At 33.2% G+C, this 15,442-nt stretch overlaps 2 protein-coding genes across 8 annotated transcripts; one reads left to right on the plus strand and one right to left on the minus strand.

Annotated features, from left to right (window-relative positions):
• Nucleotides 1-4,384: 4,384 nt before the first annotated feature.
• Nucleotides 4,385-10,351, plus strand: LOC107840389 (probable 1-acyl-sn-glycerol-3-phosphate acyltransferase 5). 6 transcript variants are annotated; one of them, XM_016684237.2, is made up of 5 exons: nucleotides 4,407-4,687; nucleotides 5,042-5,109; nucleotides 5,229-6,008; nucleotides 6,153-6,283; nucleotides 9,876-10,351. In XM_016684237.2, the coding sequence occupies exons 3-5, from the start codon at nucleotides 5,437-5,439 to the stop codon at nucleotides 10,283-10,285; spliced, it is 1,113 nt and encodes a 370-aa protein (XP_016539723.1). In that variant the 5' UTR covers nucleotides 4,407-4,687; nucleotides 5,042-5,109; nucleotides 5,229-5,436; the 3' UTR covers nucleotides 10,286-10,351. The 6 variants fall into 6 exon arrangements, with proteins under 6 accessions (XP_016539722.1, XP_016539723.1, XP_016539721.1 ...); XM_016684235.2 differs by having other exon boundaries at nucleotides 5,042-5,096; XM_016684238.2 differs by having other exon boundaries at nucleotides 5,042-5,079.
• Nucleotides 10,352-10,656: 305 nt separating this feature from the next.
• On the minus strand, nucleotides 10,657-13,172 carry LOC107840391 (UPF0496 protein At4g34320). Of its 2 annotated transcripts, none has more exons than XM_016684240.2 (2): nucleotides 13,031-13,172; nucleotides 10,657-11,994 (listed from the first exon to the last, which is right to left on the minus strand). In XM_016684240.2, the coding sequence occupies exon 2, from the start codon at nucleotides 11,949-11,951 to the stop codon at nucleotides 10,839-10,841; it is 1,113 nt and encodes a 370-aa protein (XP_016539726.1). In that variant the 5' UTR covers nucleotides 11,952-11,994; nucleotides 13,031-13,172; the 3' UTR covers nucleotides 10,657-10,838. The 2 variants fall into 2 exon arrangements, with proteins under 2 accessions (XP_016539726.1, XP_016539727.1); XM_016684241.2 differs by lacking the exon at nucleotides 13,031-13,172 and adding an exon at nucleotides 12,532-13,014.
• Nucleotides 13,173-15,442: the final 2,270 nt, after the last annotated feature.

Below are 15,442 nucleotides of genomic sequence, written 5' to 3' on the forward strand. Positions count from 1 at the left end.
TGCATGTATGAACTATCTTGTCTAATTACCACTCAGAACTTGGCAGTTTGATAACCTTCATTCCAGGATGTGCCAACATGGCATGCATTCTCTTTTAGGCGTGTTACAGTGAAGAAAAATTGAAAATTCAGTTTCTAAAGTGTGGTATCTTTCATCCATTTATTATACGTAGTCGCTTCGGTTTGTCTTTTTATCTTGCTGTTTCGGATTTGTGTTATTGTTTCCCTGTTCCCCATCCTTGAGGTGAGGGTCTCGAAAATAGTCCCCCTACCTACCCTCACAAGATAGGAATATGTTTTGCATACACATTATCCTCTTCAGATCCATTCATATCTATTTGTTGTTATTTGTTGATAGTATGTATCACATATTGATGATTTACTGGTTCTGATTGTGTATTTTTCTTAATATACCACATCATTTGCTTCAACTTTATTTTAATTTTATAATTAGATGTAATGACTATTTGTTTTAATTGTGTATTTCTTCTTTATTGGGTAAAATTTCTTAGAAAGGAATTGGCTAGAGAATTATTACTTTTACAACCAGAATTTGGCAATATTACATGGGATTGGGCAATTTGTTCTTGGTCTTCACACTTTCTTTCTATTTTACATGGATTTGTTTTGGTATTCACTGAAATGGATGTAACTATGTGTGCAATCTTTCTTAAAGTAGTTTAGTTAAACAATCTTGTAGTACATATTCAGATATTTGGTACATAAGAGAACAGGTTACATGTTAGCAGCACGCTTCTTAAAATATAGGAACATTCATAAAACAGTGCATTGCGAGATGTTGTAGCTTTTTGAACCAAATTGGCATTTTATCATCAAAGTTAATATCTTGAAGAGTTGACAGGATAACATCATCAACGAACATACAGCTAGGGGTCTGAGTGAGTCTGCCATATCAAGTGCAGCTTCATTTGATAATCACTACTACAAGACTTTGATGATAATCACTAATACTACAAGACTTTGATGACAGGAAGAGGGCTGCTCTTTTCTGATCAACAGTTGATGGCTAATGAAAAGACTGCTGCAACAGTGATATGACGATGGGACTATATTTAGGACAGAGTTTGCTCATGCCATAGATAAACTGTCAAATATTGGTGTTCTTATAGTTGCTCCCATCTCAATTATGATCAATGAGTAGACTAGATAATGCAGGATTTTTTTCTAGTGTTAGATTCAGGGAAAACTTGGAGAACGAAGAGATTGCCCATAACATTTTAAATTACATGAAACCAGTACATATTTATATAGACATGATCAAGAAGAGAAAGAAGGTTAAAAAAAGTGTGGATCCATACCTGTTGTTACTTTGAAGAGTGTTGTTAATTCATTGAATGAAATCGTAACTGAAATGGAAGGGACCGTAGACAGATGAATAGTCTCAGTCCTTGCCCCTTAGATAGGACTTCAATCAGTGAAGTTGTATTGTGCCTTCTTCTTCGTTTTGTCTAAGACTAGGTACCTATTTACAATAATGCAAAACCTAATACACCACAAAATTCCAAATCCTAAGCAATTTTGATTTACGATTAAGTAGCCTCCAAGTTAGCGCTTAGGATTGAGTATCAGGAAAAGGAAACACTAGAAATTTCCAAATCCTAGACAATTTTTCTACTCCAACTTTAACTAGGAATTCAATTTTTTCACAAACTCGTGATTTCTGTCAATTTCTGGACGCATTACTTTAGTATCGCCATTATCGGTTGTAAAAATAATAATAATTGTAGTGTAAGCATAAAATAATTGCGATACTCACTTGGAGGCTACTCAATCCTAAATCCTAGCTCGGAGGCTACTCAACCTTAAACCAAAATTGTGTAGGATTCGGAATTTTGTAGTCTATTAGGTTTTGCATTATTATAAATGGGTACCTATCTTAGACAAGACTACGAAGACAACTTCATTGATTGAAGAGAAATTCATCTCTCTACGGTTCCTTCCCTCAGTTACGATTTCATTCAATGAATTAACAACACTCTACAAAGTTACAATAGAGTAAAACTTTCTTTTATCGATCTTGATTCGTGTATAAATTTCGAAACTATGTACCTAGCTGAACCGGAGAGCCCTGAGAAGTCCCACGATATCATAGAATTATGTTAGGTACCATATGAATAGGCCCGAGAAAACTCCTGTATAGGAATTCATCATCAAGATGGATTGCCCTTACGCGGTCAACGAACTCATACTAATGCTAAGACTTATTAGAAGCGAATTCGGAAATGAAAGAAGTCTAACGAAAGCCCTTGGTACTTGTCTGATCAATCACACTGATAGCTTCAATAGTTACACTTTTTCTTTTTTTTTACCTTCTTCGTGTCTATATAAATATGTAGTAATTTCATGTAGTTTATAGTGTTACTAGAAATATCTTCATACTACATTACATGCAAGAATGAGTTCGAGGTTCTTCAAGAATAAATTAAATAACGTAATCTCTGTTTAATAATGTTTATAATCCTGCTGTTGATGCATGATGCTTACAGCTGCTGTCTTCAAGATTTGAGTGCTTTTATTCATTACATACATACATCATATACTATGCATATATCCACAAGAAAACTATTCCAGGATAACACCAAGATACATCTCCAAATTACACTCCCAGACTCCTTGCATAATTAAAGTTTAAACTTTTACTTAGTGTCAACAATTAAATTAAGAAAGTGTCAACCATAGTTTCACTTTCACATGTTCAATAATTTAGCAATTGTAGTATAGTATACTATAAATTATGCATTTTGATATAGGATTATTTATTGAATGATTCCTTGTTTATTTATTTATTCGATTCAATAAATTGTTACATTAAGTAGATCATTGTTATATATGTGTTCTCAGCTTATATAGTAGATGATTTGGTGTATAGAGTTTAAGTTTATACACAGAAAATTAAATCATCCGTTCTTATAAGTGAAAGCTATAATTCACAAATCGTAGATGGAAATTTGGACAAACCATCAGAATGATTGTAGCACGAGATTAAATGCAATTTATCTTGATTACGAGAATTGTATAGTTCTAACTTCTCGTGCTAGTGCATTTTGTATGTATTGAACAAGACCGAGCAGAGATAGTTGTTTTTGGATTGATTGATAAAAATATATTTTCTAAATTATTAAATGTACTTATATTCTCAATCTTGATATAATTATTATGATCTGTATATATTATTTATCGTTTTGATTTATTAAAAAAGGCGATATTTTGAGATGAGTCAATATTCATGGTAGATTGGATGATAATAATATATATTTGTGAAATAATAAGTTAGTATGATACACCTTTTTTGAAAAACTTATAATTTTTATATGTAAACCCGGGTGGTGGATTTATGAATCCGACAAATGAAATAAGTTAAGCATTGCTCTAAAGAAAATTAATCATTACATTGAATTTGTCGGTAATTTAATTTGTTGATTAGTATTTGCAATTTTAACATGGGAAATTATATAAGTGTTTAATGAGTGACTTCAAAATAAAATTAAAGGAGTGCAATTATGAATTATTAATGGAATAATTTATAATTTGTTATGATAAGAGTAATTCAAATTAGTATTTTGAATCATTTCCATATTAGGGAGCCTCAATAATTAATTTTGTGGCCCTTATCGAGCCCATATATTAAGCTAGAACTCGAAATCCTATTTTCTATGAGAAAGGAGAAGTCACCGTCGAGTATCTCGAAACAAGAGTGTTTTTTCTTTTTCATCTTAGCTTGGGAGGGTATTTCTATAAATAGGAATTTCCTAGCCTATCCTAAATAATCAGTTTTCTATTCAGTACTTATCCATTCAAGTATTGAGAGAGTTCGACTGTGAATTTAGGATTATTTCGAATCTGCTCATGCTTCAAGAGGTATTCCTGATTAATTTCAAACATTTTTTGCGTGAACTATGCATTTATGTAATTATTTATAATTCATGCAATAGTAGGATTCTGATATACTTCCGTTGTGTATACTATTTTCCAACAATGCCATCTGGGAATCACGTTGTTTTATGAACATTATAGTCTTTAGGATGTATAAAAAGGCAAAATTTTACGTTACTTATTTTCAATCAATCTAAACCTACATAAATTAAATTATGGCGTTGTTTGATTCAGAATAAATTATCTCGAGATAATGAATTCTGCAGTTAGCTATCCTTGAGACTTCAATGATGAAATAAATAATTTCGAAACTAACTAATACCTCTAACCAAATATAAAATAAAATAATTATACATTAAAACTATTACTATATTTTACACCTCGCAAATGATAAACATCACAAATAATTTTAGCTCAAATAAGTGCGAGTAACCTGAACAGTGAACTCCATCGTAATAAAAAAGATTGGAATATCACACATTAATTAATGAAAGAAAGATTAAAAGAAACATCACTTCTTTGAAATCCTTCCTTTGTTTGAATAAAACCAAAACAAAAATAATTGAGGGGTCACCGTCATGAGAATGTGGTTGAAAAGTAAAACTAGCCATCATCAATGAATATACAAAAGAGCAATTTATCACACCTTATTATGAAAGACCTACCAACATCATTTGCCAGACCCGACCCGAACCGACCCGACCCGACCCGACCCGGCCCTCCGTTTCTCCAGCTGAAAGTGTACATTTCTGACCGTTGAGATTCGAGCCAACAAAGTGTTTCAGCTACTTCAGGTATCTTCCCAGATTGACATTTTTGCCCTTTTGGTCTGTTCAAGAATTTCTGTTCTTTGTTTTTTTTGTTTTCTTGAATTTGAGCTCAATGGGGTTTTTTATTTTGTAGTCTAGATGACAGATTCGTGAAAATTTTAACCTTAAGTTTAATGTTGCTGAATTGGGTTTGTAGTTTTGGTGTTTCTTGAAAGAGTGGAGTTATTTAAAACCAAATTAAGCTAAAAAGCTTTGAACTTTCTGTTTAAGTTCTTGATTTTTTTACATCAAGATTTAATTTTTGATGAGTTTATAGCAAGTGTAGACCTGTTAATTTTGGTTTAGCTAACAGAATAACGTTTTGTTCATGTTTTACAGGGTAAGGGACCAGGGGTAGGGAGGTCTTAAAGTAACTTGTATGTGTTTCTTGAAAGTGAGGAGTTACAGTTAAATCCACATTAAGCTAAAAAGCTTGAACTTTCTGTTTAAGTTCTGGTGTTTTTACATCAAAGTTCAATTTTTGATGAGTTTGGCTAACAGAACAATGTTTTTTCATGTTTTACAGGGTAGGGGACCAGGGGTAGGAAGGTCTTTGTTCGACAGATGGACCAAACCCCACTTGGGTTGATTGGCATTTTGATTTCTAGTCTGTGATTGGTTTATGAGGTGTGAGAGGAATTTCTTTTTTAAGCTCAACAAAAAATACATAATATCTTGCTTGCTGTGTTAGGTAGTGGATCTTTTGCTACTTGTAATCTTCTGTCCACAACAACATGAATGTTCAAATGGGTGATGATTCGGGAAAGCAACCAAGGCACCGTAATCTAACCCTGTTGAGGATGCTGAGGGGTATTTTCTGTCTAATTGTGTTAGTACTCTCTGCATTTATGGTGTTAGTGTATTTTGGCTTTTGGAGTGCTACTGGCGTGCGAATGATTAGTGTCCATTTTAGCAGAGCGGGAACATCCTTCTTTTTCGGATGTTGGTTAGCTTTGTGGCCCTTTTGGTTTGAAAAGATTAACAAAACCAAAGTGGTTATCTCTGGAGATTCTGTTCCATCTGCGAAGCGAGTCTTGGTAATTGCAAATCATCGAACTGAGGTTGATTGGATGTACTTGTGGGATCTTGCTTTGCGCAAGGGATGTATAGGCTCTCTCAGGTATATACTTAAGAGCAGTTTGATGAAATTGCCTGTGTTTGGATGGGTTTTTCATATCATGGAGTTCATACCTGTTGAGAGAAGATGGGAGGCTGATGCATTGAAGCTTCGTCAGATGCTTTGCACCTATAAAGATCCTCAAGATCCACTGTGGCTTGTTGTTTTTCCAGAAGGCACTGATTTCACGTATTTCCTGTTCCCTTTTAACTTTGACTTTCGAATTCTATTTGTGTTAATGTTAAGTGTGTGCCCATATGTCATGATAAATTAGTGCCTTTTCTCGCTAGCACTAGCGTTAAAGAACTTACTGACTTCCTTACTTAAATACAGAGAACAGAAGTGCATTCGGGGTAAAAAATATGCTTCTGAAAACGGATTGCCAATTCTGAACAATGTACTTCTTCCAAAGACAAAGGGTTTTTATACGTGTTTGGAGGAACTGAGAGGTTCCCTGGATGCAGGTACCACTTCTTTTTCCTTCTTCCTTGTGTAATTATTTGGCTGATGTTAGTAATAGTTTTCCTATTTTTGACCTTCCATAAATCAGGAATAACTTTTTATGAAGCTAAATTGAATTAATTTAGTCGCATATGTTCTCTATTTTCTCTGAATATGGATTCCATATCTTGAATCTAGTATCATTCCTCCATGTTTTCACCAAGATGATCCAAGTATTTGCTATTAGTGGACTTATTTAGATGGAGTTTGCTTTTGGACTAAATATAATGGCAGTACACTAACATCATTTGTTTGCACTTAATGGAGGTCTGAATCTGGATGGTTTAGACTTCAGACCATTAAGTGCATTTGTTTTTTATTAAGGTTTTAACTCTTAATAGCTCTGAATAGGTCTTAATCATTCAGATCTAGAACCAAGTCTTAATAGGTCTGAAAGAATATTCTGAGGCATAATACATAAATATGACCATAAACTTGACATCAAATTATAACTTTGAGTAAACTTTGATAGTGCACAAATAGGACCTTTAACTATTCAATACCTGAACAAATATGACCTCTAATTTTGCAACCCCCATGCGTGAGTTTCACTCGCGCCTACGTGGAAAGCTCATCCAATCACACGGTGCCACGTCGTTAAAAGGGCTGACTTGGAGGGAGGTCATATTGATGCAGTTTTGAATAGTTAAAGGTCATATTTGTGTACTATCAAAGTTTTACTTTTTGTGTTAAAACGACGTTTTTATTATTATTATTACTAAAAATTACACAAATACACAACTTATGTTTCCAATATTACAAAAAATCTCAACTCCCTAAACATATTACAAAAATCCCAACATATACATAGAATGCTATGTATATGTCGGTTATGTTATGCATATTAATAGGGAGAGAGAGTAAAGTAATTTAAAAAGTGGGAGAGAGTGTAATCACTTACAAAAGAGTTGGTATTTATTATTATTATTATTATTTTATTTATTTATTTCTATAGCAGCAGCACCTAGCTTTTTTTTAATTAAAAAAAAAGTCACTAGTAGGGATCGAATCCGCGCAGTAGGCTGAAGGAAGCGCCCAAGAAGAGCAAATAACACCATTAGGCTATCTAAGTGCCTTGTTTCATGTGGTTCAACATTAATAGACGTACATAAATATGAATTTTCTATCTTATATATACAACATAATATTTTTACCGAGGGGGTTCGGGTGAACCCCATGACAACCACATAGGTCCGCCCCTGCGTTAATTTAATAACGTTTGGTAACGGTAATTTAATACTAACATTTTAATAACGTTAATTTAATATACTACTATTAATATCCTTAATAACATTAATTTAATAATATTTTATTAAAATATAATTTGTTTTATTATTAGTATAGTTTCATCTTTAATTTAATATTTAAATAAATTATATTTAGATATATTATATAACATAAATTCGCCCTTTGCTTTATAATATATATACATACCCGCACGATTTTTTCGTATGAGGCTGACCCACCTAATTAATAAATCTTCAATATTGCTCTTTTTCCGCAATGACAAAAGAAATTAGATGTCATTTTCATCTTTGAGCCGAAAATAATGAAAAAATAATAGTGAAAAGTCATTTAAAGGTCATATTTATGCAGTTTTGAATAGTTAAAGGTGATATTTGTGCACTGTCAAAGTTTAAGGTCAAAATTATAAATTTGGTGTAAAGTTTAAGGTCATATTTATGTATTATGCCCTTAGATTTTAAGCTGGACGCGCCCAGTTTTGCGTGATGAACACGCGTTTTTCCACGTAGGATCGGAAGTCATATTTGTGCAGTTTTGAATAGTTAAAGGTCATATTTGTGCACTGTCAAAGTTTAAGATCAATGTTATAATTTGGTGTCAAATTTAGGGTCATATTTATGTATTATGCCATATTCTGATGTTGGATAATATTCGCCACTCTATTCATAATCAACAGTCACCACCACTAACCACCTCTGTCACTGTCACCATTGTCAACCAGCACCCACCACCAACAACCACCTCCACCATCACAACCACCATCGACAACAAATACTGCTACCAACCACAATTGTCAACAGCTATCACACCTACTACCTCTTTTATTTTAATTATATTCATCGCTACCACTGCCGTCAACAGCACCACAATCAACAATCACTATCGGTCAATCCCTACTACCAACCAACTCATCTATCACAACTAGCACCACCACTAATACATCACAACCTCTACACATTCTTTGGCCACCGCCACCATTATCACTAGTAATGCCACCTCTACCACCACTTCTATCAGTACCATCACTACAATTTATCTCTACTAACAACCATCTCCACCATCACAACAAATAACATCTCCAACTAGCGTCAACACATCGTCAATCATCATGCATTCATGTTTCAGCCAACACAATCAACACCTTAAACTACTAACATCAAGCAGCGTCACATCACAACAACCACCACCACCATCAATCGCCACCATCATAATAGTCACTACAATACCAACCATCACAATTATCACCACTAACATTATTAGTCACTAACATCAATCATTGTCACCGCAACCACCATTATAAACCATCTCTACTATCACTAACAAAAATAAATGTTTTTTCTCAATCAAATACTAATAATTTTGTTGTATTAAATTACAAACTTTTTTAATATATAATTAATTTTTTATTTGAATTGTATTTTTTATTTTATTATGTATACAAATAAATTTTTTACACATTCAGATATTGAAAAACAAACAGTCTTAATCGTTCAGTTTTCAGATCTAGAGACAACATCTTAATCATTCAGATGTACATTCAGATTCAGACGTCTGAATCATAAAAAAAACAAATGGAGCCTAACTAATTTCCTTCAGATATGGCTGTGTTTTGTTGCATTTGGTTGTCAGTTGTATTAGAGGAGGAAAACGAGGTTGGGCGGGAGGAGATGACTTTGTAACTTAATTTTTGCGATATCCCGGACATCTTATATTCTGTAAGCAAGCAACATTGCATCTTCTACAGGTTTTTGGTAACTTTAGAGGTAGAATATAAGTCGCGATTTCCACCATGAAGTTAGAATCTGCTCATCTTATTCAGGGATATTCTTAACTCGTAGGTTTACTGTGGATACGATATAGTTGGTATGTTAGAGGCTTTTCATGGGACAAGGGTGTCTGATGTGGATAGGTTTAGTATCTTTTGCTGTTTTCTTTTCCTCCTGATGTATGTGGCGTTAGTGCCTCACATATCAAGTTCTATCTTTTTTATATATGGATAGTTGCGGTCCAGTAGTCCACTCAAGAGAGAGCAGAGTACCGTAGAGCAGATATCCGTCTTAACGTCGTTACTAATATGCCATGCTTTTAATTGCATATGCATTAGCATGAGAAATTCACATGAACCAATGCTGTATTCATCATGGTCATGCTCTATTGGTTTTATAATTCTCATTAATATTCAATTACATAGAGTTTCTTCATGCAGTTATGTCACAAGTATACTTTCATTTGGTTGCTAGTCCATAAATGGCCATTCAATGAGACTATCATCACGCTTCTTTTTGACTGTCCCATTTCGTGCTCTTTCAGTTTATGACATCACAATTGGCTACAAGCATCGTTGTCCTTCTTTCCTGGACAATGTTTTTGGGGTTGATCCAGCTGAAGTTCATATGCACGTACGCTGTATAGCCATAGCGGATATACCAGAATCTGAAACCGAGGCTGCTTCATGGTTGATGGATACATTCTGTGACAAGGATAAATTGCTATCTAATTTTCATTCACAAGGTCATTTCCCTTGCGAAGGAATAGAAAGTGAGCTGTCTACGGCCAAGTGTTTGGCAAACTTCATCTTTGTGATGACATTGACTGCAGTTTGTACCTATTTAACGTTTTTCTCGTCCATTTGGTTTAAGATATATGTTTCTTCTGCCTCTGCATTCTTGACAACAGCTACATACTTCAATTTTCGGCCTTCACCCATTGTATCTTTATAAATGTAGTAATTGCCTTTTATAGTGAGCCTTAATTTAGTAGGACTTATCCTGTGATGTTGTGTTGAATTCATTTTCCGTTGTGATCCCTTGAAGTTCCTTTCGAGCTATATGAATCTTCACTAATTATGTTTATTAATCATAAATTGACTAGTTTTATGTTGGTTGCGAACCTAGCATTGCAACGTGAGCAAGTTCATACCGGTAGAGATTATTTTCAGAAATTTGACCATTACCTTGATGCCACAATGAAATCCAGAAAATAAAGAAAAGCATTGACAAAGGCAGGCAGCTCAGCATATATCATAAGAGTACTTTTAACACAAATATAATAGACTAATTTGTGATTTTTTTTTCATGTAAAAGAATAAATGAATAACAAACAAAAGCTAGTAATTGATATACTTTAAAAGAATCCAAATAAAAATCTTATTATTCATGGTATAAAGGCTAAGGAGTCCTCTAACCATGAGATCTGTTTCAGATTAAGTTCACATATTTAGATAAAATGTTCAGTGCTTATGCAAATTTCAGCATCATGTAATCTCGAATTTCTTCAGTGATTTGGGGGTTTGATGATTCTTTGTAAGATAACAGTCCTGGCGCGACGAATGTCCCTGCTACACACATCGGCTTGCACTCCAAGATCTTCAACATTCTTCATAAAAACATCCAACTTTTTCCTGATCTCTTCTATAGCAATCTTAACAGCATTTTCATCGATAGCAAACTCAGTTTTCTTCAAGAGTGATTCAATCTCAATTTCCAATCGATCTATCAGCACCCTGATACTGTCCAAATCCTTAATTGTGATAAAAGTACCTACTTGCATTGTGCTGACCAATTCTTTCTGCCCTTTGACAGCATCTTCGTAGTTCTTGAGAAGGGAATCTATCCATTTGCCCATTGAGCCCAATGGTATAGACGCTGCAGCAGCCAGAGCAGACGCGACTGGAGGTGCAGCTATAGCAGCAGCCACTACTGAGCAAATCAAAACAGCTGCAAATGTAGCCACAAATATAATGTTTGACACTTTCCTCCAAGCATGGATGTACTTAAGCCTCTTATCAAGCTTGTTCTTTTTCAGCTGCAGCTTTTCGAGCATCACCATTTGCTGTGTATAAACAGACTGGAAAATATGGAAAAACTCCTCCGTGAATGGATCCCCTGCAGCTCTGAAATTCTTCAGTTCCTCTAGAGTTTTGGTGTATCGATTCCCTTCAACCCCATTCTCCTCTTCAAATTGTTGAAGTGCTACAAGAATCAGCAATTGGCTATCCCGAGCTCGCTTTAGGCATTTCTCTAAAGCAGCCAGAAAATCCAGAGTTTTGAGGCTGTTGTCAAAATACTCCTCAACTAGCTCAAACAATTCTTGGTTCTTCCATATGTCTTTCTTGCAATCCAGTATCACCTTTACAACTTCCTGATTCATTTCCAAAAGACATCCAGTTACTTCCTTTAAAGAATCAAACGAAAGTGCTCTAACTTCAACACCATCAGCAAGGGTATTGATAATATGACTGGTTCGAGCTTGTAGAGTTGTATCAAAGGTCTGTAAGTCCGTGTCAGCCCTGCACGCTGCTTCATATGAGTTCAGCTCGGTCTTGTACTGCAGATTGTCGATTGCAGCTGAAGTTTCACCAGGCTTTTTGCTCATGTGTCCTCCCATGTTTTCTCTCAAAGCTCAAATTCAGTACAAATCTCTACACAAGCTGCAAGAACGCAAAATTATTAGAAATAAATTTCACAACTTACGACTGTGACAGAAACCCCAAACAAATAGTCCTCCTTTTAATTTAAGCTAAACTCCAAATTCAGTAACTAGACAAGGAGATGGGAACCAAAAGAAAAACCTGCCAGAACATAATTTTCATACATATAACATCAATAACAAAACAACAAGAAGCTGCAACAACTGAACAAAAAACAAACAAACAAACAGAAGTTTGGAGTACCCAGAAATAGAAAAGATCAAATCTTTATCCTAACAGAATCATACTTCATAGAATCCCCAACTTTGCAACAACATATTCATCAAGATCACAAATGGGCAACTGATAAACTTTCAAGATTCTCAGCTAAAATAAGAAACTTTGTTCAAGAATCTTGAGTTTGGGGAACAAACTAATAAATGCCAAAAACAACAAGGTCCCACCCCCCTAAAAAAAAATCACTTTCACAACAGAACATCAAATCAAAACAAACAACAAACACACAAAGATCCAATCTTTATCCAAAAAGATTCTTACTTCATAGATTCCCCCAAACTTCCCAGCAACAAACTGACCCAAGATCACAATTGGGCAACTCAATTTTCAGCTAAAAAAACAAATTACGGTCTAATCAAGAATGGCTTTTGAAAAACGAAAGAAGGGTAAACAGCAGGTATTTATAAAAAAAAAAAAAAAAAAGGGATGAAGATATTTAGGAGAAGATATTAAGGCTATGGATAAAGGAAGAAATGAAAGCATTAAGAGCCAAGCAAAATGGTTTGATGTCTTTAAGGGGGTTTGAAACAAAATTAGAACAAATGGCTAACTTGCACGCATCATGGAGTTTAATTAAGCTAAATTTAGCAGATGGAAAACACGGGAAGCAATGTTGTTTCTGGTTTAATTTCAGTGTAGATAGATAGATATCTACAAAAATATCATGTATGTATATAAAGAGAAAGAGAAATGTAAAGAGAAGGTATAAAGAGTTAGTTCAAAATTAATGCGGAAAGCAAGGAGAAATGATGAAGCATACCTCATTACATAGTACTTAAGAAACTGTGAAACTTCAGCTTAAAGAAAACAAAAAGAGTAAAGGGGAGAGAGAGAGAGAGAAAGACTATAGAAGAAACCATGGGTCTTTTCTTTTTTAAAAAAAAAAATTAAATAAAGGGAAAAATCTAGGAAATCATTAAAAGCCTAAACAAGGTTGTCTTTGTTATTGAAATGACAAAAACACCCTATGTAGGGTCCGATTCATCATAAAAATAAAAAACAAGTATTCTATTTTGTTTGATCATAGTATTTTCAAAAATATTTTAGACCTTTGATGTACTACTTTATAAATATGATTTATAACCTCAATTTCTAAAAATTAGAAAATAACTCAAATTAATTTTTGCAGCTCCACTATAATACACAAAGTAAATAACATTATTATTGAACATTAAAAAAAGTAAATGGAGCCATGTTTCCGTCTTCCATAACATCACTAATAAACCAAAAATTAAAGGTTGGGGCAGTATTTTAATTTGATTCGTTGTTTTTGTACAAAATAAAAAGTTGGGATAGTATTTAAAAATAAAGTGAGAGAAAAATTGAATCCACAAATAGTGAATATGCCTCAAGAGGTGTTTATCAAAAAATAAAAAATTATGAAAATATATTTCGGAATATGTTTTTGATTTTCATTGCCAAACAAATATTTCAAAATAAAATAAAAACGTATTCCAAAATATTATGAATAATATTTAAGGTCAAACGCCTACTTAAAATTTTGGAAGTAATTTCATTATGAGTTAATTTTTTACGTTTTGAATCTTTTTACTAAAAATATCCATTCAATAGTGCTATTATCCATGCATTGATTTTGTTTCTTCGTTTTTTTTTTCTTTTCATTCAAAAATATAATCTAATGATCAATAAAATGGATTAAAAAACATAACATCACAGATTTAAATTTCAATAAAAATAAAAATATTAGATAATTTCTCCTCTATCTCTCATGACTTGCATCACATTATATAAAAAGAAGAAGATTGTTGTATCCTTAATATTGAATTGACGGGTTCTAATTAAGCTATAGGGTGGTTGATGACTTTAATTTGATGTATTCAAGAGTCAACCTTGATGACCAAGCATTGGATTTTATGGTCCATGACTAAGAAAGTAAAGTTTGGATTAAATTTTTTAAATATCAAATTAAATTAATTTTATTGATGTTTAACTCTGTTAATTCAAATCAATAAAAATTGAGTTTTTCAACTTCAAATTTCTTGGGCTTTTTGTTAGTAAAGTCTTCATCCAAATTATGTAACTTGTGCTTTAAATATTTCTTTAGCCTTATATAATGAAAAAAAATAGAACAATTTACTTAATAGTGTTTCTTAAGAAAATAACACAAAATGAGAGATGAGTGATGATGCTGTATTAAAATATTCAACCAAATAGACAGTAAAGTCGCATAAAACCTATATTACTAATTAATATAATTTTAAAATACTAAGTCATGCTAATGTAAGTATGGTTAATAAGTATCAATAAATGACTAAGTATAAAAAAAAATTGGGAGAATATCCACGAAAATACTTGAACTTTGATCGAATTTTTAGTTGAGCATACTGAATTTTGCGGGGGTTCTATTACCCCCTAGGCTTTTTTTTTTTTATATATTTTAATGGCATATATCAGCCCACTTTGACAAGTATGTGTAATCACGCTTCTTGAGCGCGTGAGAGTGATTAAAAACGTTAAAAACTTTGTTTTTGGGTCAAATAAATCCTCAATTTGCTGACTTTTAAATTTTTTGTATTTTTTAATTTATTTTTCGTTCTTTCTCTTCTCTTTCTTTCTTTTCTTCAATGGAGTTAAATTGGTGCTTCATTGTTGAATTGAAAATAATTTCATCACGCATACACACCCTCCAAATGAGTCATCTTCAACACACTCAATTCAATTACATCAATTTTACCCAATTTCAACACACACACACCAAATGAATATTCTCCAATTCCATCAAAAATAGCAAAATTAACCCACCATTGCCACCACCAAGCAACCCACCATTGCGATTTATTAGGTATTATATCTATTTGTATTTTAATTTATATACATATGATTAGTGTTTGATTTGGGATTTGTAATCAATCGGAAAAAAAGAGAAAGGATGGAATCCCTAATAAAATTTGTGGAGAACTTCATATTGAGATTAAGTTTGCTCGAATTGAATGAAGTTCTCGCTGTTTGGGTTGTTTACACCAATTGTGGTGGCAAAGCTGAAACTGAAAATTGTGTTGTGGCTGCTTGATACTTGAATTGGTAGTATATTGAAGTTCTCTTTTATTAAAGTTGGTCTCATATGAACCTGAAGAAATTTGATTGCAAATAGCACACTAAGGCAGTAGCTAAATACATACTGGAATTTATAAGCATCATTTGCAATGAAGTA

This window comes from Capsicum annuum, chromosome 8 (genome assembly GCF_002878395.1).
Source record: "Capsicum annuum cultivar UCD-10X-F1 chromosome 8, UCD10Xv1.1, whole genome shotgun sequence".
Lineage (NCBI taxonomy): Eukaryota > Viridiplantae > Streptophyta > Magnoliopsida > Solanales > Solanaceae > Capsicum > Capsicum annuum.